This window comes from Hemiscyllium ocellatum, chromosome 4 (assembly GCF_020745735.1).
Source record: "Hemiscyllium ocellatum isolate sHemOce1 chromosome 4, sHemOce1.pat.X.cur, whole genome shotgun sequence".
Classification (NCBI taxonomy): Eukaryota; Metazoa; Chordata; class Chondrichthyes; order Orectolobiformes; family Hemiscylliidae; genus Hemiscyllium; species Hemiscyllium ocellatum.
In genome coordinates, this window is record NC_083404.1 from 139,579,784 (window position 1) to 139,604,523 (window position 24,740).

Genomic DNA, 24,740 nt, shown 5'->3' on the forward strand with positions numbered 1-24,740 from the left:
ATTTCAATTTCAGATTTTCTTTAGTAACCGAATTTAGATTTTACCAGACATCACGGCTGGGCTTTGAACCAGAAATACCCTGGAAGAATGGGTAAACTGTGAGAGGACTCCAGAGGGACATGGACAAGGTGGTGGAGTGGGTTTGTCGATGGCAGACTAAGTTCAACATGAAGAAGTGAGATGATGCGTTCTGATAGGAAGAACATTGAAAGACAATGTAAAATAGGTGGGGGTACAATTCTAAAGGGAGCGCAGGATCAGAGGGACCTGGATGGATATATGCACAGATCATTGAAAGTTGTAGGATAGGTGGAGAGAGCATTCAATAAAGCACAGTGTCCTCAGCTTTACTAATAGGAGTATATAGTACAAGAGCAAGTGGATGATGTTGAACTTACACAGGGCACTTTTTAGACCTCAGTTGGAGCATTGTGTACAGTTCCAGATGCCAAATTATTGGAAAGATATGCATGTTTTGGAGAGAGCGCAGAAATGGTTTACATTAGCAGTTCCAAGGATGAGAAGCTTCAGTGATCAGGATAGCTTGAAGAAGCTGGCTTTGTTCTCCTTAGTGAGAGAGACACAGAGAGAAGATCTGGTAGTGATGCTTTCAATGTCATCAGTGGGCTGTATATTGTTGACAGGGAGAAACGGTTCTGGTTTGTCAAAAGGAACAAGGGATTTAATGAGATCAGCAAAAGTGGCATTGAAGTATGAAAACCTCTTTCACCCAGCAAGTAGTTAGGGTGTGGAATGGACAGGAGACAGGTTCGACTGAGATGTTCAAGAGGGGCACTGGATGTGTATTTGGATAGAAATGAAGTGCGGGAATATGGGGAAAATGCAGGAGATTGACATTGGGTATAACACTCGTTTGAAGGGCCAGTAAAGGCACGATGGGCCGAATGGTCTCATTATGCACCATAAGAATTCTGAGATCTTTCTTTGTTCTTTCATGGGAGGTTGGCATCACCGGCAAAGGCCAGTATTTGTACTCCATCCCTAATTGCCTGGAACTGAATGGCTTTCTGGGGTATCTCAGAGGGCAGTTAACGGTCAATGACATTTCTTCTTATTTAGCAGCCTCTTGGGTCAAAGGCCTTCTGGAAATCCAAATAGATCACATCCACTGGCTCTCCTTGATCTAACTTGTTCATTACCTCCTCAAAGAATCCTAATGGATTTGTCAGGCATGACTCCCCTTAACAAAGCCATGTTGACTCAGCCATATTTTGCCATGCACTTCCAAGTCTCCACAATCTTATTCTTAATAATGAACACTAAAATTTTACCAAAGATTGAGATAGGACTAACCGACTTACAGATTCCTGTCTTCTACTTCCCTCCCTTCTTAAACAGGGGTGCTGTGTTAGCCATTTTCCAGTCCTCTGGGACCCTTCCTGACCCAAGCGATTCCTGGAAGATCACTACCAATGAATCTACAACCTCTTCAGCTTTCCCATTCTGCACTGCTTTTCAGACTGGAGACCTGTGACCGGTGGTGGGCCACAAGAATCAGTGCAAGGTCCACTGCTTTTTGTCACAGAACATAGAACAGTACAGCTCAGTACAGACCCTTCGACCCACGATGTTGTGTCGGGTATTTACCTTAATCTAAGATCAACCTAACCTACACACCCCTCAACTTACTGCTGTCCATGTGCTTGTCCAGCAGTCGTGAAAATGTGCCTAATGTCTCTGACTGTACTACCTCTCTAAATCATTTTATATAATGATCTGGATGTGAACATAGCAGGTATGGTCAGTAAGTTTGCAGATGACACCAAAATTGGAGGTGTGGAGCTGAAGAAGCTTACCTCAGTGTACAATGGAATCTTGATCAGATGGGCCAATGGGCCGAAGAGTGGCAGATGCAGTTTAATTTCAATAAATGTGAAGTGCTGCATTTTGGAAAGGTAAATCAGGGCAGAACTTGTACACTTAAGGTCCTGAGACTGCTGCTGAAGAGTGTAACAAAGAGACCTTGGAGTGCACGTTCATAGTTCCTTGAAAGTGGACTCTCAGGTAGCTAGGATCATGAAGATGGCATTTAGTATGCTCTCCTTTATTGGTCAGAGTATTCAGTACAGGAGTTGGGAGGTCACGTTGTGGCTGTACAGGACACTGGTTAAGCCACTGTTGGAATACTGTATTCAATCCTGGTCTCCCTGCTATAGGAAGGATGTTGTAAAACTTGAAAGGGTTCAGAAAAGATTTATAAGGATGTTGCCAGGTTGGAAGGTTGGAGGGTTTGAGCTACAGGGAGAGGCTGAATAGGCTGGGGCTGTTTTCCCTGGAGCATCGGAGGCTGAGGGGTAAATTTATACAGGTTTATAAAATCATGAGGGGCATGGGTAGGGTACATAGCCAAAGTCTTTTCCCAGGGTTTGGAGAGTCCAAAGCTGGACAGCACAGTTTTAAGGCGAGAGGGACAGATTTCAAAGGGACCTAAGAGGCAACTTTTTCACACAGAGGGTGGTGCGTGTGTGGAATGAGCTGCCAGAGGAAGTGGTGGAGGCTGGTACAATTGTAACATTTAAGAGGCATCTGGATGGGTATATGAACAGGAAGGGTTTGGAGGGATATGGGCCGGGTGCTGGCAAATGGGAATAGATTGGGTTGGGATATCTGGTCAGTATGGACTAGTCGGACCGAAGGGACTGTTTCTGTGATGTATATGTCTATGACTCTACCTCTTCAGCCCATCTGGTCCTGAGTATTTATCCACCCAGTATTCATCCACCATCAGACCTTTCAAGCTTCCCCAGCACCTGCTCCTTAGTGACTGGCCACTACACTCACCTCTGCCCCCTGACTCTCTTGAAGTTCGGGTATGCTGCTGGTGCCTTCCACAATGAAAACTGACGCAAAGTACCTGTTCAATTTCTCCACCATTTCTTTGATCCCCATTAGTACTTCTCCAGCCTCATTTTCCAGCAGTACAATGTCCACTCTTCAGATATCTAAAAAAAACTCTGACCAGCTTACTAATATTTCACCCCCTCCTTGTTATTGCTTGTTTAGGTATCCTCTGCTGGCTTTTAAAGTTTTCCCAATTCTCTGGTTTCTCATTAATCTTCACCATGTGGTATGCTTTTGCTTTTATCGGAGAAAGTGAGGACTGCAGATCAGAGTCGAGAAGGTGGTGCTGGAAAAGCACAGCAGGTCAGCTGAGGAGCAGGAGAACTGAAGTTCAGGCATAGGCTCTTCATCAGGAATGAGGCTTGTGGGCCGGGGAGGTGGGGAGTGGGGGAGCTGAAAGATAAATGGGGAGGATGGGGGGATGGTGGGGCTGGGGGAAAAGGTAGCTGAGAATGCAATAGGTAGATGAAGGTGGAGGAGAAGGTGATAGGTCAGAGAGGAGGGTGGAGCGCATAGATGGGAGAGACGATGGACAGGTCAAGAGGGCGGTGCCAAGTTGGAGGGTTGGGACTGGGATAATGTGGGGGAAGGGGAAATGAGGAAACTGTAAAATGCACATTAATCCCATTTGGTTGCAGGGTCCTGAGGCGGAAGATGAAGTGTTTTTTCTCCAGACATTGGGTGGTTAGGGTGTGGCGATGCAGGAGGCCCAGGACCTGCATGTCCTTGGCGGAATGGGAGGGGGTGTTGAAGTGTTTAGCCACGGGGCTCTGGGATCGGTTGGTGTGGATGTCCCAGTGATGTTCTCTGAAACAATCTGCAAGTAGACCTCTCGTCTCCCCGATGTAGAGGAGACCACACCGGGTGCAATGGATACAGTAGATGACATTGGGGGAGGTGCAGGTAAATTTCTGTCAGATGTGGAAGGATCCTTTGGGGCCTTGCACAGAGGTGAGGTGGGGGGAGGTGTGGACCCAGGTTTTGCACTTCCGGTATTGGCAGGGAAAGGTGCCAGGAATGGGGTGTGGGCTGGTGGGGGGGGGCATAGACCTAACAAGAGAGTCATGGAGGGAATGGTCTCTCCGGAACGCTGATGGGATGGGGAGGGAAATATATCCCTAATGGTGGGGTCAGCTTGTAGATTGCAGAAATGGCAAAGGATAATGCGATGTATACGGAGGTTGGTGGGGTGGAAGGCGAGGACCAAGGGGTTCCGTCCTTGTTGCAGTGGGAGGGGTGGGGTTCAAGGGGCGGGAAGTGGAGGAGATGCGCTGGAGGGCATCATCGACCAAGTGAGGGGGGAAATTGCAATCTTTATAGAAGGAGTCCATCTGGGATTTTCTATGGTGGAATTGGTAATCCTGGCACCAATGTCATCTACGCTATCCATTGCACCCAATGTGGTCTCCTCTATGGGGAGGCTGGACACCAACTTGCAGATGGTTTCAGAGAACATCTCTGGGACGCCCACACCAACCAACCCCACTGCCCCGTGGCTGAACACTTCAACTTCTCCTTCCACTCCGCAAAAAACACGCAGGTCCTGGACTTCCTCCATCACCAAATCTGAACCACCCGATACCTGGATGAAGAATGTTTCATCTTCCGCCCTGGGACCCTCCAACCACACAGGATCAATGTGGATTTCACCAGTTTCTTCATTTCCCCTCCCCCCACATTATTCCAGTCCTAAGCCTCCAACTCAGCACCGCCCTCTTGATCTATCCATCGTCTCTCCCATCTATCCACTCCACCCTCCTCCCCGACCTATCACGTTCTCTCCCACCTTTACCTACCTATTGCATTCTCAGCTACCTTCCCCCCCCAGCCTCACCCTGCCTCCCATTTATCTCTCAGCCCCCCGACCCACAAGCCTAATTCCTGATGAAGGGTTTATGCCCGAAATGTCAATTCTCCTGCTCCTTGGATGCTGCCTGACCTGCTGCGCTTTTCCAGTACCACACTCACGACCTTTGCTTGTACGCTATCCCTGACTTCCCTTGTTGCCTCATTCGCTCCCTAGTTTGATGATGCAATAGCTTTAAGAGGTGTATTTTGTCCTTTTTTTTAAAATGAAGTAAGATTGAGAGAGAGGCGATGAGCAGTCTACTCAGAGGCCTTGTTTGCTGCTCGCTTTTCTGAAGGGCCCTCATAGTTTGCGCAATTAAAATATGTTATATAAATGTAAATTTTCATCACTGATGGAGTTGTATCATAGTCCTGCTCACTGAGTAAGAATAAGGATTTCTTTGTAGCTTACCTTCTGAGCTTTCTGGAAAATCCACATCCGCTGCTAATTGCTGAGGAGGTGTCTGACACACAAGAAAATAATCATCTTGATCATTCACTTCAGCCTCTTCTGTTGTTTTCCGTGTTTCTGGAACTGTCAGAAACAATGTAGTAAAGTCTACACTTTAAAAAAATATTGTCCCACTCTCTTCTAGATGAAGGACAGAAATTTAAACACAAAATCCAAGTCATTATTCCTTTCCTTTCAAACATCTTAGTTCAGATATCCACACTCTCCTTCACCACCAGACAATATTCCAAAGCAGTCCCTAGACCTCTCAAAACCCAGATTTTTGGGAAGGATCCTGCATACTGCCTACAAAATGAATGAATGCCCAGAGAACGAGAAATCAGACTGCCGCAGTCCCTGCACCTGGGTTCCCAAGGTAAGTCATTCTGTCAGAGCAGAAACTGCAAGAACATCCATTCCTCATTAACCGACTGATACAACCACAAAGTGGTGACAAAACTCAACAGGTCTGTCAGCATCTATGGAGAGAGAAACAGAGTTAATGTTTCAAGTCTGACATAACTCTCCTTCAGGGCTGGGGTGGCACAGGCAAGTGCAGTTGAGGCTTTTAAAAGGGATTTGAATAACCACCAGGAGGGGGAAATGTCACAGAGCTATGGGAAAGGGTCAGGGAGTGGGACACACTTGGGAAAAGTTGGCAGGGACGCAATGGGCCAAATGGCCTTCTTTTCACCTTTAAGCATTCCATGATTTTCAAATCACTTTCTGCACGCTGAATTCCTTAGTGAGTGAGTGATTGAGCAAGTCAATGTATACTTGCATGTTCACAAACACATACGTCTATAATTTATACCATTACCACATTTATACAAGCCATAATTTTTAACAAATTCTTGCAAGGGATGTGTTGCTGGCAAGACCAGCATTTGTTGCCCATCCCTGCATGCCCTTTGAATTTACTGGCTCGCTTAGCCATTGCAGAGGGCAGTTGAGAGGTGACTGAGGTGTATATAATTATAGCGGTGGTGCTGGTAGTTATGCTGGTGAAGACTAGATGGGTGAAAGGGTATTACTTGCACTATATGAATCTATGAGAATAGACCACATCGCTGTAGGTTTAGAGTCACACGTAGATTAGATTAGATTACTTACAGTGTGGAAACAAGCCCTTCGGCCCAACAAGTCCACACCGACCCGCCGAAGCGCAACCCACCCTCCATTTACCCCTTACCTAACACTACGGGCAATTTAGCATGGCCAATTCACCTGACCCGCACATCTTTGGACTGTGGGAGGAAACCGGAGCACCCGGAGGAAACCCACGCAGACACGGGGAGAACGTGCAAACTCCACACAGTCAGTCGCCTGAGTCGGGAATTGAACCCGGGTCCCTGGCGCTGTGAGGCAGCAGTGCTAACCACTGTGCCACCGTGCTGCCCAGGGTAATTGAGGGGTCAGTCACGAGAGGGCATTGTTTTAGGGTCGGGGCAGGAGATTCAGAGGGAATTTGAGAAACATCTTTTTTACTCAGCAGGTGGTGGGAATCTGGAATGCACTGCCTGGGAAGGTAGTAGAGGCTGGAAACCTTACAACCTTTAACAAAAATGTAGATGAGCACTTCAAATATCATAACATTGATGGATACGGACAAATGCTGGAACTGGGATTAGTGCACTTCTGGTGGTAGTTATGGTGCACACTTCACGGGCTGAAGGGTCTTTTTTGTCCTGTATGAATCTAGGATAGATAGACAGACAAACAGAACATTACAGCGCAGTACAGGCTCTTCAGCCCTCAATGTTGCGCCACCCCGTGGAACCAACCTGAAGTCTACCCACCCTGCACTATCCCATTCTCATCCATATGCCTATCCAATATTAAATGCCTCTAAAGTTGCTGTAGGTCTGAAGTCACATGTAGGTCAGACCAGGTAAGGATGGCAAATTTCCTTCCTTAAAGGACATCAGTGAACCAGCTGGATTTTTACAATAATCTACAGTGCCTTCATGGTCACCATCACCAACTTATTATCTAAATTTAAATTCCACCTTTGGCTGTAGTGGGATTTGAACCCATGCCTCCAGGTAGTAGACCAAGCATCTGGATAACTAGCCCAGTGACAATACCACTGTGCACTACCTTCCCAATACCTATGCACTCATTGGGATATATAAATTCTACATGGTCTAATCTGCCAGAGATAAAGTGGATCAATTCCTATAAATTCCAAAATGTTCACCTTGATTCCTGACTTGTTTATACTATTATGAGCCCCGCTCATTGGATGGTCATAACTGACACTATTTGTAAAAGGAGGGATTTGGTTCAAACCACTTTCCAGTAAGCAGTATACAACAAAGAGCTGCTAAAGTGTATGTGCAGGTGCAGAAATAGAATATCAGTAATAACACACAACAGGATTTGGCGATTACCTGCATCAGCTGACTGGGATTTGAGGAGAAGGAAGTCTCGAATCGTTCCCACCCAGAGGAACAATATGCATTCTCCCAGGTTCTGCCTGAAAGACATTAATTAAATGAAAACGTTCAGTCAGCCTAGGCACGACTCCAACTGTTTGACAACATCAAACAGAAAGTTTATTGTAGAACCATCGAACAATACAGCACAGGAGACCATTTGGTTCATCAGCATTTGCGATTTTATTTTTTTTTAGCAACTTGGAATGGTGGTGCCTGAATGTTTCTGTAATCTACCACTATCACAGTGGGGGACTTATGAACTCACACTTAAGAGAGCAATAATTAGTAAGAAGAAACTAGTGTCTTTGATGAGGGGCTATGAGGACAATTTTGTGATCTCAGAAGTGATTAAGTACTTAAAGGGCATTTGCTGGGGGAAAAAAAGACATTTTAACAAAGCTGTTGATCAGGACAATTCACAAGAATACAAATATAAGTTTATACTACATGAGAGAAGGTTACTGATCAGTGGACTGTAATTTGTACCTATGCACTCATTGGGATATATAAATTCTACATGGTCTAATCTGCCAGAGATAAAGTGGATCAATTCCTATAAATTCCAAAATGTTCACCAAGAAATGTACTAGCTAATAATGATTGACAATTAACCACCAGATTTTGTTTAAAACTCAACTATCAAAAACTGTAAGTACAACAAATGTTTATCTACCCACCTCCATAATCAGCGCTCCTCAAACATTCCAGAAGATTCCCCCAGCCTCTGGAACTGCTCGGATGCCATTAGCCAGGTGGCTGGTGCAGCCACCATCTCCACGCTGATTGATGACGTCACTTCCGCCCCCATCATGGCCGCTTCCACAGCCACTTCAGCCCCTCACAATTCCTTATGCACCACACGTGACATCACTTCCACCCTTCACATCATCGCTGATGTAACATGCTCAGTGACTTCTGCCCCCCCATACTGCCGTGTTTGTCACCACTTCCGCCCCCACTCACCTGCATTCTGCTGACATGCCCCCTACAGATCCCACTGTCACCATCCCCGCACCCCCAGAACCCTGAGGGGAACACCACCCCTGCTCATGACTCTACCCCCATTCCCCCCACCATCACACCCACTCCAGTTACTGGCTCCGCCCCCACTCCCAGCTCCACACCCACACCAGATCCCAGCTCCCAGCCTTGCCGAGTTTTCACCATCCCCCCCAGACCTCCCCCTGACTGAGGACGCATGATCAGTCCTCAGCAAAGGACTCACCATCACCCCCCCTCCGTCCACGCATCAATGAATTTAATACACGCCGTAACATCGAACAATTCTTCCATTGCCTCCGTCTCCGAGCTTACTTTCACAATCAAGATTCCCGCCCACCTTCCGAGGACCCCTTCGCCCACCTCCAACACACTGCATCCACCTGGACACACCGCACTGACCTATTACCTGCCCTCGACCTCTTCACTTCCAACTGCCACCGGGACATTAACCGCCTCAACCTGTCCAACCCCCTCCCCCACTCCAACCTCTCACCCTCACAACGCACAGCCCTCCAATCCCTCTGCTCCAATCCCGACCTCACCATCAAGCCAGCGGATAAAGGGGGCGCAGTGGTAGTCTGATGCACTGACTTGTTCACCGCTGAAGCCAGACACCAACTCGAGGACACCTCTTCCTACCGCCCCCTTGACCATGACCCCACCCCCCATCACCAAAACCATCATCTCCCAGACCATACAGAACCTCATCCCCTCAGGAGATCTCCCACCCACAGCTTCCAACCTCATAGTCCGGGATCCCCACACTGCCCGATTCTACCTCCTTTCCAAGATCCACAAGCCTGACCACCCTGGCCGACCCATTGTCTCAGCATGCTCCTGCCCCACTGACCTATCTCTACCTACCTCAAAACTGTCCTATTCCCCCTAGTCCAGGAACTCCCCACATACATTCAGGACACCACCTACGCCCTCCACCTCCTCCAAGACCCGTTTCCCCGGCCCCCAACATCTCATCTTCACCATGGATATCCAATCCCTCTACACCTCCATCCGCCATGACCAGGGCCTCCAAGCCCTCTGTTTCTTCCTCTCCTGACGTCCCCAACAGTCCCCTTCCACCGACACTCTCATTCGTTTGGCCGAACTGGTCCTCACCCTTAACAATTTCTCCTTTGAATCCTCCCACTTCCTCCAGACCAAAGGGGTAGCCATGGGCACCCCATGGGCCCCAGCTATGCCTGTCTCTTTGTTGGCTACATAGAACAATTGATCTTCCGTAATTACACCGGCACCACTCCCCACCTCTTCCTCAGCTACATTGATGACTGCATTGGCGCCACCTCGTGCTCCCGCGAGGAGGTTGAGCAATTCATCAACTTCACCAACACATTCCACCCTGACCTTAAATTTACCTGGATCATCTCTGACACCTCCCTCCCCTTCCTGGACCTCTCCATCTCCATTAATGACGACCGGCATTTTTTTACAAACCCACCAACTCCCACAGCTACCAGGATTACACCTCTTCCCACCCTACCTCCTGCAAAAATGCCATCCCGTATTCCCAATTCCTCTGCCTCTGCCGTATCTGCTCCCAGGAGGACCAGTTCCACCACAGAACACACCAGATGGCCTCCTTCTTTAGAGACTGCAACTTCCCTTCTCACATGGTTAAAGATGCCCTCCAACTCATCTCATCCACATCCTGCACCTCCGCCCTCAGACCCCACCCCTCCAACCGTAACAAGGACAGAATGCCCCCTGGTGCTCACCTTCCACCCTACCAACCTTTGCATAAACCAAATCATCCGCCGACATCTCCACCACCTCCAAAAAGACCCCACCACCAGGGATAAATTTCCCTACCAATCCCTTTCCGCCTTCCGCAAAGACCGTTCCCTCCGTGACTACCTGGTCAGGTCCACGCCTCCCTACGACCCACCCTCCCATCCTGGCACTTTCCCCTGCCACCACAGGAACTGTAAAACCTGCGCCCATACCTCCTCCCTCACCTCTATCCAAGGCCCTAAAGGAGCCTTCCACATCCATCAAAGTTTTAGCTGCACATCCACCAATATCATTTATTGCATCCATTGCTCCCAATGCGGTCTCCTCTACATTGGGGAGACTGGGCGCCTCCTAGCAGAGCGCTTTAGGGAACATCTCTGGGACACCCACACCAATCAATCACACCGCCCTGTGGCTGAACATTTCAACTCCCCCTCCCACTCTGCCGAGGACATGGAGGTCCTGGGCCTCCTTCACCGCCGCTCCCTCACCACCAGACGCCTGGAGGAAGAACGCCTCATCTTCCGCCTCGGAACACTTCAACCCCAGGGCATCAATGTGGACTTCGAGTAAAAAGTGAGGTCTGCAGATGCTGGAGATCAGAGCTGAAAACGTGATGCTGGTTAAAGCACAGCAGGTCAGGCAGCATCCTAGGAACAGGAAATTCGACATTTTGGGCAAAAGCCTGATGAAGGGCTTTTGCCCGAAACGTCGAATTTCCTGTTTCTCGGATGCTGCCTGACCTGCTGCGCTTTAACCAGCAACACATTTTCAGCTCATCAATGTGGACTTCCTCATTTCCTCTTTCCTCACCTCACCCCAGTTCCAAGCTTCCAGCTCAGCACTGTCCCCATGACCTGTCCTACCTGCCTATCTTTTTTCCACCTATCCACTCCACCCTCCTCTCTGACCTATCACCTTCATCCCCTCCCCCATCCACCCATTGTATTCTTTGCTACCTTCCCCCACCCTCCTCTCTGACCTATCATCTTCATCCTCTCCCCCACTCTAAGCTGCTTTCTCCCCGCCCCCACCCCCCTCTCATTTATCTCTCCACCCTTCAGGCTCTCTGCCTTTATTCCTGATGAAGGGCTTTTGCCCAAAACGTCGAATTTCCTGTTCCTTGGATGCTGCCTGACCTGCTGCGCTTTTCCAGCAACACATTTTCAGTTCAGGATCGAAGGTGATAGATTAAGCCCCATTCATGGGTGCACTTGTCAAACAATTAGAACTGGGCAAAAGTGAGGACAGCAGATGCTGGAGATCAGAGTGGTGCTGGAAAAGCACAGTGGGTCAGGCACCATCCGAGGAGCAGGAGGATGCTGCCTGACCTGCTGTGCTTTTCCAGCACCACTCTAATCTTGAAACAAATAGCACTGTCCTTTCGGACTGTGCAAATGGTGATTTTCTCTTTAAATTGATACTCTTGTAAATATCTTGAGGAATTAAGGGCTACAGGGAGAATGCGGGTAAGTGGAGTTGAAATACCCATCAGCCATGATTGAATGGCGGAGTGGACTCGATGGGCCGAATGGCCTTACTTCCACTCCTATGTCTTATGGTCTTAAATTGTCCTGATGAGTGCAAGACAAAAATGTCTTCTTTCAGAAACGCTCATGCTTTACACCAACAATTAACTATTTGTATCCTTCAAGGATTTAAAATATTACGACAATTCTGTAGTGGTATCTGCAATAGACACTTAGAAATGTATTAAATTTCCCTCATCATGACTCTTGAGGTCTGCCCATGGGGGTACTGGGTGAGTTTGCATTGAGGCCGTAAGGGCAGAGTGTGTTGGGTGGGATGAATGGGCTTAGTACTGTTTTAACATAAGGGCAATACTGGGCATGGGGGTGATGAGGGCTCATTGAGGGGAAATTAAGTGGGCTGCTTTGGAGGCTGGAAAGGATCATTGGGGCGTGTAGAGGCGTATTGTTTGGCATGGTTTGACATGGATGTGGTTTGGGGGGGTGTCAAGAAGTGAGTGGAGAGATAGTATCAGGGGTTGTAACTGGGATACAGCCCCATGACACTGAGGAATGGTCCTTTAAGGAGCCTAGCAACACCCACACACCACACCAACCCCCCCACCCACCACTTCTAAGGTTACATCTGAAACCATCCCCCTCAGGGTGGGGGCCTGAATTCAGCCACACCCCACCACCCACCTCCAGGATAAAGATTTAACCATTTAGGACACATTCGAGTCGGGTGTGGGAGTTGGGAGTTTTCCAAACCCAGATCATTCACCTCCTAGCCCCTTTCCTCCCCCCGCAATTCCCAACTGAGCAACCTGAAACACGGCGGCCAAAATTCAGGCAAAATTACTTCTAACAGGGCGTAGTAAATCTTTGGAATTCTCTCCCTCAGAGTCTTGTCAACGTGCCAATGCTGAGTTTGTTCACGAGAAACTGGATAGATCTTTGACCTCACGGTATGAGGGGATATGGACAATAGAGAAGAATGAGGAGAATTGGGGAGGGAGTGGTGCGGTGGAAATGTCTTTGGAGCAGTAATCCCAGAGACAAAGGCTAATGTTTTCAGGACATGGGTTCCAATCCCTCCATGGCAGAAGGTGAAATATGAATTGCTTTTTGTTTGGAAGGCTATTTTAATAGTGACAATTGTTGTAAAACCTTTTAAGGAAGGAAATCTGCTGTCCTTATCTAGTATGTCCTACATGTGATGCCAGACCCATAGCAATGAGGTTGACTCTTAAATGATGGAAGCAACCCACTCATTTCAAAGATCTTGCCGGTGACATCCACATCTTATGAAAGAATAATCAACTTACAGATAGATTTCCTCCAAGCTGTTCGAAAGAGCTGTACGTTCTTGTCCTCTCAACCATGATGCACTAAAATCAACCAAAATAAAAATCAAACAAAATGTTTAACGCTCCTAAAGGAAACACAATTGTTTATCTGGTTCAATATAGTAGAGGTGTTAAAACGAATACTACTTGCTTTCTAAGCACAGCCAGCAATTAGAAAGACAAATGGTCTGTTTTGAGCTTAAATTTCCACCTCCAGTCTCTCAACCAATCAGAAAAGCTCCGCTTGCTGGAGCATCAGAGTCAAGCTTAGAGTGGTGCTGGAAAAGCACAGCAGGTCAGGCAGCATCCGAGGAGCAGGAGAATCAACGTTTAAGGCAAAAACCTTCCAGAAGCTTGTGACATGATGAAGGGCTTTTGCCCGAAACGTCGATTTTCCTGCTCCTCGGATGCTGCCTGACCTGCTGTGCTTTTCCAGCATCACTCTAATCTAGACTCTGACGCTCCAGCATCCGCAGTCCTCACTTATGCCTTGCTGGAGCATCAGTCATATCCTCACACCATTTATTCTGAAAGTTGGCTGAACATCTAGTCAAATTCTCCTCGTAACTGTCTGATCCTCAAACAGCTCTATAACATCATTTTTTTTTCTCCGAAAACAGTATGTGTTTTATTTTTCTGGTCAATAGTTTGCAGTTCAAAGTTTAATTGGAATCATAGAATCGCTCCAGTGTGGAAATAGGCCATTTGGCCCTATTCATCTACACTGACCCTCTGAAAAGCATCCCATCCAGATCCACCACCCCTATCCTTGTAACCCTGCATTCTCCATAGCTAAACCACCTCGCCTCCACAGCTCTGGACAGTATGGATAACTCAGCATCGCCAATCCACCCCAACCTGCACAAGCTTGGACTGTGGGAGGAAGCCAGAGCGTCCAGAGGAAACCTAAGCGCACACAGGGAGAATGTGTAAACTCCATTCAGATAGTCGCCTGAAGTTAGAACAGGACCTGGGTGCCTGGTGCTGTGATGCAGCAGGGTCAATCACTCAGCCACAGTGTCACTTGTGGTTAATCAAGATCAGTTGCAAACCAGAACTTATAACACATTGATATTCTTCTGACTGAGATCATGTATTGTCTTTCCCCAGTCCAACACTTTTGGAGGCTTGTCACAGAGCCCTGGTCCATCTGCTCTCATAAGTCCTACACTGGTCCAACAGCAAAAGTTTCCTCCCCAGAAACAGGAAAGCTGAGCTGGGAAGCTACTTTCTTTCAGCTGCTTCTCACAACTGCTCCAATCAATATCCAAAACAGAAAGTGGAGGGAGACAGTTATAAACGCAGGTAAGGTGGGCCCCAGGAAACAAGCAATTATCACAGGACATGTGACTACCAAGGAATTCCTTTTTGAGAAAACAATTCCATCATTGACATGTTTAAAGAAAAACAAAAACACAATTCCAGTTATTCACAATCACTGTCCATAAAATTAGTACGTGCAAAAGCCTTCATAACAATAACGATCATCAGTGTTTCTGCTCAATTCCAAATACTGGTTGGATGGTCATTTTCCTGGAGACTTAACAGCTTCCTCTCTAACCCAATAAACCCAATTCTACCCACCACCTCCAGTAATGGCAGTGAGAAGGGCAATCTCTGCAAATGCACAGTCACCAAACTCAATCCTTTTGGTTCCAGGTGCTGTGGGGCCTTCCAGGTGCTGTGGGGCCTTCCAGGTGCTGTGGGGCCTTCCAGGTGCTGTGGGGCCTTCCAGGTGCTGTGGGGCCTTCCAGGTGCTGTGGGGCCTTCCAGGTGCTGTGGGGCCTTCCAGGTGCTGTGGGGCCTTCCAGGTGCTGTGGGGCCTTCCAGGTGCTGTGGGGCCTTCCAGGTGCTGTGGGGCCTTCCAGGTGCTGTGGGGCCTTCCAGGTGCTGTGGGGCCTTCCAGGTGCTGTGGGGCCTTCCAGGTGCTGTGGGGCCTTCCAGGTGCTGTGGGGCCTTCCAGGTGCTGTGGGGCCTTCCAGGTGCTGTGGGGCCTTCCAGGTGCTGGGGCGTTCCAGGTGCTGGCGTGTTCCAGGTGCTGGCGTGTTCCAGTAATTTCGTTGCTCACCTGGAACTATGTCTGCACATGTCTTAATTCTTGTCAAGTGCCCATTAATGTCTTCAGCAGAGGATGAAAATGATTGCAAACATTCAACAACTTGGGTTAAAGATGGGATTATATACACTGAAAGAAAGAGACATGTTGCCAAAGCCAACAGACCATCTGTCATTAGATGTGAGTCTGCAATTGGACAGCAATTGTTGAAGAATCCAGAATGCCAGATCGCTCCACTAACACCAAAGTTTTGATAATCAGTCAGGCTGATATAGTGGCTCGTGCACACTTGCTAAAGGCAATTTGCATTCTTACACAGGGACCAGCTCACTGCAAACAAAAGGCAACTTCAGAAGTTAATGATTCCCTGCTGCTTTCTCCATGACAATGCCTCAGTCAGTCAGGTCCCCCTCTTTCCTGCAGTATAGAGAGTGAGTGTTTGCAAACTGGCATCTTGCATTTTCCCTGAAGACTGGTGGACATTCTCATGGACATCTTCAACATCGCCTGGAGCTGCATCATTGTTCCAACATACTCCAAGGCTGCTAACATCAACCCCATGCCAAAGAGGTCTTCAGCGTCCTGCCTCAACAACTACCACCCTGTTGCCCTTACACCCATCATCATGATGTGTTGCAAGAGGCTCATGAGGCATATTAAGACTTTGCTGCCCCCCTCACTGGACACCCTGCAGTTCACATCTCAACCCAAACGCTCAACAAATGATGCCATTCCCACCACCCTCCATATGGCCCTCACCCACCTGGAGAAGGACACTATATCAGATTGCTGTTCATAGACTTCAGCTCTGCATTTAACACCATCATTCCTCAGCACCTGATTGGAAAGCTGAGTCTGCTGGACCTAACTACCTCCCTTTGTAACTGGATCCTGGACTTCCTGACTGTTGGAGATCTCCAACACCATCACACCGAGCACAGGGACCCCCCCAGGGCTGTGTGCTCAGTCCACTGCTGTTCACCCTGCTGACACACGACTGTGCAGCAATGCACTGTTCGAATCACATCATCAAGTTCACACATGATAGGAGTGTAGTGGGTCTCATCAGCAGGAATGTGGAGTCAGCATACAGAGAGGAGGTGCAGCAGCTAACAGACTGGTGCAGAGCCAACAACCTGTCTCCGAACGTGGACAAGATGAAAGAGGTGGTTGTTGACTTCAGGAGGGCACGGAGCGACCACTCTTCACTGGACACAGACGGCTCCCTCATGGAAATCATGAACAGCACAAACTTTTGTGGCATACATCTGGTGGAGAATCTCACCTGGATCCTCGACACCAGCTCCACAGCTAATACAGTCTAGCAGTGTCTCTACTTTCTGCACAGGCTGAGGAAAGCCCACCTCCCACCCCCCCCATCCCCCATCCTCCTCACAGTGTACAGAGGGTTCATTGGGAGTACCCTGAGTTGCTGCATCACTCCCTGGTTTGGGAATCGCACTGTCTCAGATTGTTAGACCCAACAGCGGGTCATGAGGACAGCTGAGAGGATCGTCGGGGTCTCTCTTCCCTCCATCGCAGACATTTACACCACACACTGCAGCAGAAAGGCTGACAGCATTGTGGAAGACCCCACACACCCCTCACCCAAACTCTTCTCCCTCCTACCACCTGGCAGAAGATACTGGAGCATTCGGTCTCTCACTGCTAGACGGTGCAATAGTTTCTTCCCTCAAGCCATCAGGCACCTTGACATCGTATGATCGGACTCTTTCCCATCTGAAGTTCTGTGCATGAGTTTGAATTGCTGCTAGAAAAATGTCTATTATTCATCATTCCTCCATTACACTGTAACACGCACGTTTTGTACTAATGTACTTTAAGCCGTGTACGATTGTTTAGTTTGTGCTGTCCATGTTGCATCCCTGGCACTGCAGGAATACTGTCTCGTTTTTACTGCATCAGTTGCGTATGGTAGAAATGACAAATAAAAGCTTCTCTCTCTCTCTCACTCACTCACACATGCACACACACACACACACACACACACACACACACACACGCACACGCACACGCACACACGATGAAAAGCTTCAGGAAACTTATTGCTTACTTTAACTGATAGACGGGTGGAGCAGATGAAGGGTATTCAGGAGGAAGCATCACCTGGATAGCAAAGAACATAAGAGATGATTCTACAGATTAATTTTACCTGGAATCACATGAAACTTACAATATCAGAATTGGTCTAACTGGTCAATATCCGTGCTTCAAAACAGCCTTGTTCCATCATTGCCCATTTCCCATAACCTTTTATTCCTTTCTCCTACAGGCGTTTAACTAACTGCCCAGTTAATGCTTCGGACTATATAAGGGTTGAAAGGCAATTTGATGGATGTGACTGGGGTGTGGTAGTGTGTGTGTCTAGATACAATCAATGGAGGATTGGGGATTGGTCTGAATAACTACATTCGCTGTTACCAGCTGTTGTCAGTAGTAATGGACTAAAACCATAAGTAATTGGAGCAGATTCGGTCCATCGAGCTTGCTGTGACCATGGATGCCATTTAGGCTTTAACATCACTTTCATGTCCAAACTTTTGATTCTCGGAGCGACCTATATGCTCAGCATTAAATATACTTTGTGAACTCGGCAAATAACAGAAGCCTGGCCTGCAATGCAGTTTTGCCTTTGCGTGGTGAGGGTGGAGCAGACGAGACAGCACATACTGTACCTGTAAACAAACAGTCCATTTGGGGTGTTCTAATTCATCCACAACTCGAATACAAAATATCCTGGCAGCCTCATCAATGACACACCACTCATCTTCATAGATGGATGACAGTGCTTCAATCTCATCGATCTGATGGAGAAAAGAACTGAGTTCTGAATATCCGCCAAGTCATGCAAACATTTGTTTGTGCTACATCTTTCAAGCTAAACATTGAACTGTTGAAAATGTGTTGCTGGTTAAAGCACAGCAGGTTAGGCAGCATCCAAGGAACAGGAAATTCGACGTTTCGGGCCAGAGCCCTTCATCAGGAAGGAGGGCTCTGGCCCGAAACGTCAAATTTCCTATTCCTTGGATGCTGCCTAACCTGCTGTGCTTTAGCCAGCAACACATTTTCAACTGTGATCTCCAGCATCTGCAGACCTCACTTTTTACTTAAACATTGAACTGCACAGGGTAAAGTTTCTTTACCAAGTTTTCTATCAACACAGATCTGCTCATTTCAATCTTAATGGCATAGAAGTTCCTTCAGTATCGTTGCTGGAAAAGCACAGCAGGTCAGGCAGCATCCAAGGAGCAGGAGAATCGAAGTTTCAGACATGAGCCCTTCTTCAGGAATGCCCAAAACGTCGAATCTCCTGCTCCTTGGATGCTGCCTGACCTGCTGCGCTTTTCCAGCAACACATTTTTCAGCTCTGATCTCCAGCATCTGCAGTCCTCACTTTCTCCTCAAAATCCTGGAAGTCCCCCCCCCCCCCCCCCCCCCCCCCCAAGAGCATTGTGGGTCTACACACAGCACATAGATTGCAGAGATTCAAGAAGGCAGCTCACACCCAGCTCAAGGGGCAACTAGGGACAGGCATAACACAGTAACCAATCCAGTGACACCCATGTCCCATGAATGAATAAAAATAAAAGGCAGTGTAACCAGTTTGTGGGAATATGGGTTCAAATCCCACCTCTGTAGCTGGTGTGATTGTTATGATGAAAACAAAACCCACCTAGTTCATTCAGGTGCTTTCGGGGAGGAGATCAGTCAAACCTACAAGGTCTGGTCTACGTGTGAAACCAGGCCCACGGCAATGTGATAGACTCTTACCTGTTCTCTGAAAATGATCTAGCAAGCCACTCACTTCAAGGGCAATAACAGACTGGCAACATTTCACGAAAGCATTCTTTTCAAATTGCCCCAACTTTGACGAGAGTTAGACTCACACGTGTTCAGGATTGGAAATTATTGTTATGACCACAACGTTGCTGGGCATGTGATCTCGTAACAGTGAGGTATGAGACATTGGTCTGTGGAATAACAGAACCCACAGTCTACTTCCCAAACTAATGAGAAGAATAACCGATAATGTAACAGGAATTTTCTTTAATCGTTATGAGATGTGAGAGTCACTGGTAAGACCTACTTTTATTGCCGATACCTAACTTCCCTTGAACTGAGTGGCCTCCTCAGCCATTTCAGACTGCAGTTAACAGCTATCTGCATTGTGGGGGTCTGGAGTCACATGTAGAGCTGAAAATGTGTTGCTGGAAAAGCGCAGCAGGTCAGGCAGCATCCAAGGAACAGGAAATTCGACGTTTCGGGCATAAGCCCTTCTTCAGGAAGGGCTTATGCCCGAAACGTCGAATCTCCTGTTCCTTGGATGCTGCCTGACCTGCTGCACTTTTCCATCAACACATTTTCAGCTCTGATCTCCAGCATCTGCAGTCCTCACTTTCTCCTGGAGTCACATGTAGGCCAGAACAGGTATAATGGCAAATTTCCTTCCGGAAAGGGCATGAATGAAGCAGGCAGGCTTTTACAACAATTGACGGTTATTACATTATTAGACCAGCTTTTTACTTAATCCAAATTTCAAAATTTTCCATGATGGGGTTTGAACCACATCTCGAGAACCAGACCTGCAATTATCAATCAGTGACATCACAACTACGTCATCGCCACCTCTCCTAAACAGAGTTAAAAAGAATTAAACAATGGACAAAGGGTGGGGGAGGGGGGGGGAGGGGGAGGATGGATGGGGTGGGGGAGGGGAGGGGTGGGTGGGGGAGGAGAGGGGAGGGGACGGGGAGAAAAAAATAGGAGGGGAGTTTGGATTATGAGAAAACAGTGAAATGAAAAGCAAGAAAAAGATTAATGTATGATTTAACTTTTTAAATGTCTCTGACAATTTACCAGCTGGAAGAATGCGTGTCCGAGTTTCTTGGTGCCGAAGAAATTGTTTGATCCTCAGGTATGGAGTTATACAGCACAGGAACAGATATTTCCATCTCATCTGTGCTGACCAGATATCCTAAACTGATCTGGTCCCATTTTCCAGCATTTGGCCCTTATCCCTCTAAACGCTTCCTATTTATATACCCATTTGGATGCCTTTTCATCATAATGATCATACTGTTAAAGGGTATATACAATCTTAATTACTTGATTGTTCTGTGCCACAGAAATTAACTTTCCCTTAATGAATTAAACTGTAGACAGTAAAGTGAGCTCCACAGAACCAACAATGGATTGGTACAAACTTCCAGTCACTAGATATAGCTTCCTTGTCACAAGTAGCTAGTCAATTTGGGAACGAACAACAAAGCTTCGCAAATTCAAAATATTTCATGATTTCATATTTTACATATTCAAATTCTCCAACCTATTCAAACTCTCAGCCAGTTTCCAGGTTCATAGAGTGTTAACTGTGACTCAAAGTAGAGCAGTCACACCTCTCGGTCAGAATGTTCAAGGCACACCAACACCACAGAAGGCTGGACTGATACTCCAGAACAGCACTGATGTGATGTGACATTGCCAAAAGGACAGTAGATTTTTTTTTAAGATTACTTACAGTGTGGAAACAGGCCCTTCGGCCCAACAAGTCCACACCGACCCGCCGAAGCGCAACCCACCCATACCCCTACATTTACCCCTTACCTAACACTATGGGCAATTTAGCATGGCCAATTCACCTGACCCGCACATCTTTGGACTGTGGGAGGAAACCGGAGCACCCGGAGGAAACCCACGCAGACACGGGGAGAACGTGCAAACTCCACACAGTCAGTCGCCTGAGGCGGGAATTGAACCCGGGTCTCAGGCGCTGTGAGGCAGCAGTGCTAACCACTGTGCCACCGTGCCGCCCACACTGATACAAAGACAGAGGTGAGATGGTAATCCCACCAGACTACATAACCTAGACTAAGGTCCTGGAGGCAGGAGTTCAATTCCCACTACAGCAAATAGTAAAATGTGAATTCATCAAAAACCTAATATTAAGAGTTCATTGACAGTGTTGCTGTAACAATGAAGCCATTGTCAGGTGCCATTAAAAGTGCACCCTTGTCATACTGATGCCAGCAATGTGGTTGACTCTTACTTACCCTGTAGACAATTCAGTATGAGTGCAAAACGTACATCCCATAAATGAATTGACAGAACATGGGAGTGGCTGGACCAGCCGCTATCTCTGGATGAGCTGACCAAGGCCCGCAAGTCTTTCGAAAAGAATAAAACTCCCGGAAGAGACGGCTTACCAGTCGAGTTCTATTTTGTTCTGTGGGACTTGATTGGCTAGGACCTGCTGGAGGTGTATGTCAGTATGCTTCGGGCAGGTACCATGAGTGAATCCATGAGGAAAGGCATCATCACCCTCATCTACAAGCAGAAGGGGGAGAGGGAGGAAATCAGAAATTGAATGTGGATTACAAAATCTTGGCAAAGGTGATCGCCAATCGGGTCAGGTCTGCTCTGGGGTCGGTGATTCACCCTGACCAAAGCCGGGCAGGAAGATCGCTGAGAGTCTCGCACTCCTCAGGGATACGATCGCCTACGTGCAGGACAGAGGGTTGGACACCTGCCTGATCAGCCTGGACCAGGAGAAAGCCTTTGACAGGATATCACACAGGTATATGAGAGATGTTCTCTCCAAAATGGGCTGTGGGGAGGGAATCTGCAATTGGATCAGACTGCTCCATACCAATGTTGTCAGTGCAGTCTCAATCAATGGGTGGGAATCAGATAGCTTCCCAGTCAGATCTGGAGTCAGGCAGGGCTGCCCTCTCTCTCCAGCCTTGTTTGTGTGCTGCATAGAGTCATTTGCCGAGTCCATCAGGAAGGATGCGAGCCTGAGAGGGGTGACTATTCCTGGCAGCGGGGGCCTGCAGGTCAAGCCTCCCTGTACATGGATGACGTCGCCATTTTCTGCTCGGATCCGCTGTCCGTGCGCAGACCCATGTGCGCATGTGACCAGTTTGAATGGGCCTCGGGGGCCAAGGTAAACCGAGGCAAGAGTGAGGCCATGCTCTTCGGGAACTGGGCCGACCAATCCTTGATCCCCTTCACCGTCAGGACCGACCACCTGAAGGTGCTGGGTATTTGGTTTGGAGGGGCTGGGGCATGCGCCAAGTCTTGGAGTATCAGCAAAGTGAGGCAGAAACCGGGCAGATGGAAGCTAAGGTCGCATTCCAGCGCGGATAAAAACCTGGTCATCAGGTATGAGGCACTGTCATTGCTGTTATACGTGGCACAGGTCTGGCCTATTCCCAGAACCTGTGCCATCACAGTCACCCGGGCCATCTTCGGTTTTGTATGGAGATCAAAGATGGCCAGGGTCCGAAGGGACTCGCTGTACAAAGCTCTGGGCGACGGGGGAAAAAATACACCCAATGCCACCCTCACCCTGATGGCCACCTTTGTGTGTGGCTGCATCAAGCTGTGCGTGGATCCCCGGTACACAAACACCAAGTGTCACTACGTACTGAGGTTCTACCTGTCCCCGGTGTTGCGAAGGATGGGTCTGGCCTCGCTGCCGCAGAACGCTCCGAGTAGTTGGACCGTTCCATATCATCTGTCCGTCGTGGAGAAATTTATGAAGAAAAACACCTTTGACCACAAGTCCATCAGGAAGTGGTCAGTAGTGTCCTTGAGACCCTTCAGGAAAAGGAGAGGGCGGATCCTATCGAGTGGTTCCCTGAGCAGACTGTCAAAGTCATTTGGCAGAATGCCTCATCACCAGAAGTTTCCAACAAGCACCAAGACATGGCTTGGCTGGTGATGAGAAGGGCTCTGCCTGTGAGATCCTTTATGCACGCCCGGAGTCTCAGCCACACCGCACGCTGCCCTCGAAGTGGCTGCGGGGGGGACGAGACTGTCACACACCTCCTTCTGGAATGTGCCTATGCAGAGGAAGTCTGGAGAGGAATGCAGTGGTGTTTGTCGAGGTTCGTCCCGAGCAGCACCGTGATGTGAGACTCTGTGCTCTACGGCCTGTTCCCCGGGACGCACACCGAGACGAACATCAACTGTGCCTGGAGGATCATCAACTCGGTGAAGGACGCTCTCTGGGTGGTCCGAAACCTGTTGATCTTCCAGCTGAAGGAGCTGACCCCGACTGAGTGTTGCAGACTGGCATATTCCAAGGTCCAGGACTACATGCTGAGGGACGTGATGAAGGTTGGGGCAGCTGCTGCCAAGGCGCGGTGGGGAAAGACCACCGTGTAACGTCTGCCTGCCTAAGAACAGGGGGCCCACGCAGTCATTCGGGCTCCACTGACACCTCAGCTAAATATATGGATAATAAACGCACAGACCTGTACATATGAATGATTACTCAATCTCTGTATGCAAAGAAATGGAATGTTTACGTATGTATGGCATGACCAATTGTACAGATCATCAAAATATTTTATGAAAAAGTATATTTTTGAAATTAAAAATGCCCATAAATGAATTAGGGAAAAAAACTCCAAGTTTGCTCTGCCATTGAATATGATCATGGCTAATTTTCATATTCCTGCCTACTCTCTATAACTCTTCACCCCCTTGTTTATCATGAATCTACACATCTTTGCATTCACAATATATAATATCACATTTTAATATTATATTATTAAATATTTAAATATCTTAACAATGGGAGGCAATGGCCTAGTGGTATTATTGCTTGATTATTAATCCAGGGACCAAGGTTCATATCCTGACGTGGCAGATAGCTTAATTTTACTGGATATAATTTTTACTTTATTTCTTCATTTTTCTGTCATATTCTATGTTTCGGTTTATTTTTGTGTTTTCAGATGGCAACACTATACAACACTTTTTTTTAACAAAATGCACTTAACAATAAATGAATTTTAAAAACCCAGATTTAAGAGTCCAATGAATCCATTCTAAGGGGAAAAAAAAGCCACTTAGTTCACTAAAGCCCTTTAAGGAGGGAAACCTGCCATCTTTACCCAGTCTGGCCTACATGTAAGTCCAGATCCACAGCAACGTGGCTAACTCTTAACCTCCCTCTGGCCATTAGAGACAGGTGATAAGGGCTGGCTGAGACATTGACACCCACATTCTGTGAATGTGTGAAAGTGACCAAGTGGCTTAAAGGAGTCCCTGTGAAAACAACATTTCTTCTTAGAAAACTGTTAAGCCTTTATTTTACTTTAACCTGCCTTGCCTCCCTTCCCCAGTGTGACGAACTTACTTGTTTCTGGAGGTTTTCTGCCTCACTCTGCTCCATTCATTCACTCACTCAGGGAGCACTCAGCTGTTGCCTTCCCCAGGTTTGTTACAACTGGCCCAGCTGGAGCAGAACAGCCACTTCCGCGAGGTACTGCGCGTGCGCCGGGACTGGCCCCGCCCCCTCCCTGTCAGTGGATAGTATGTATTCACATCGCGTCATAGGTCACGACCTCGCCCCCTAACAGCTTCCGTCTGCCTGAACTGCTGTGCTCTTCTAGCGCCACTCATCCAGACTCTGGTTTCCAGCATCTGCAGTCATTGTTTTTACCTGGTTGATTTGAACCCTACAGTGAATCCTCTTGCAAG

General features: G+C 47.8%; 1 protein-coding gene across 1 annotated transcript in view; it reads right to left on the bottom strand.

The window, feature by feature from the left end:
• The window catches only part of impact (impact RWD domain protein), a 49,285-nt gene extending 24,780 nt beyond the window's left edge, over positions 1–24,505 (bottom strand). Inside the window, exons 1-6 of the mRNA XM_060824537.1 lie at positions 24,397–24,505; positions 17,924–18,052; positions 17,302–17,354; positions 13,151–13,213; positions 7,555–7,640; positions 5,123–5,245 (exon numbers count right to left, since the gene is read on the bottom strand). Coding sequence (XP_060680520.1) covers positions 5,123–5,245; positions 7,555–7,640; positions 13,151–13,213; positions 17,302–17,354; positions 17,924–18,052; positions 24,397–24,432 — 490 coding nt within the window. The 5' untranslated portion in view covers positions 24,433–24,505. The remainder of the gene's footprint in view (positions 1–5,122; positions 5,246–7,554; positions 7,641–13,150; positions 13,214–17,301; positions 17,355–17,923; positions 18,053–24,396) is intronic.
• Positions 24,506–24,740: the final 235 nt, after the last annotated feature.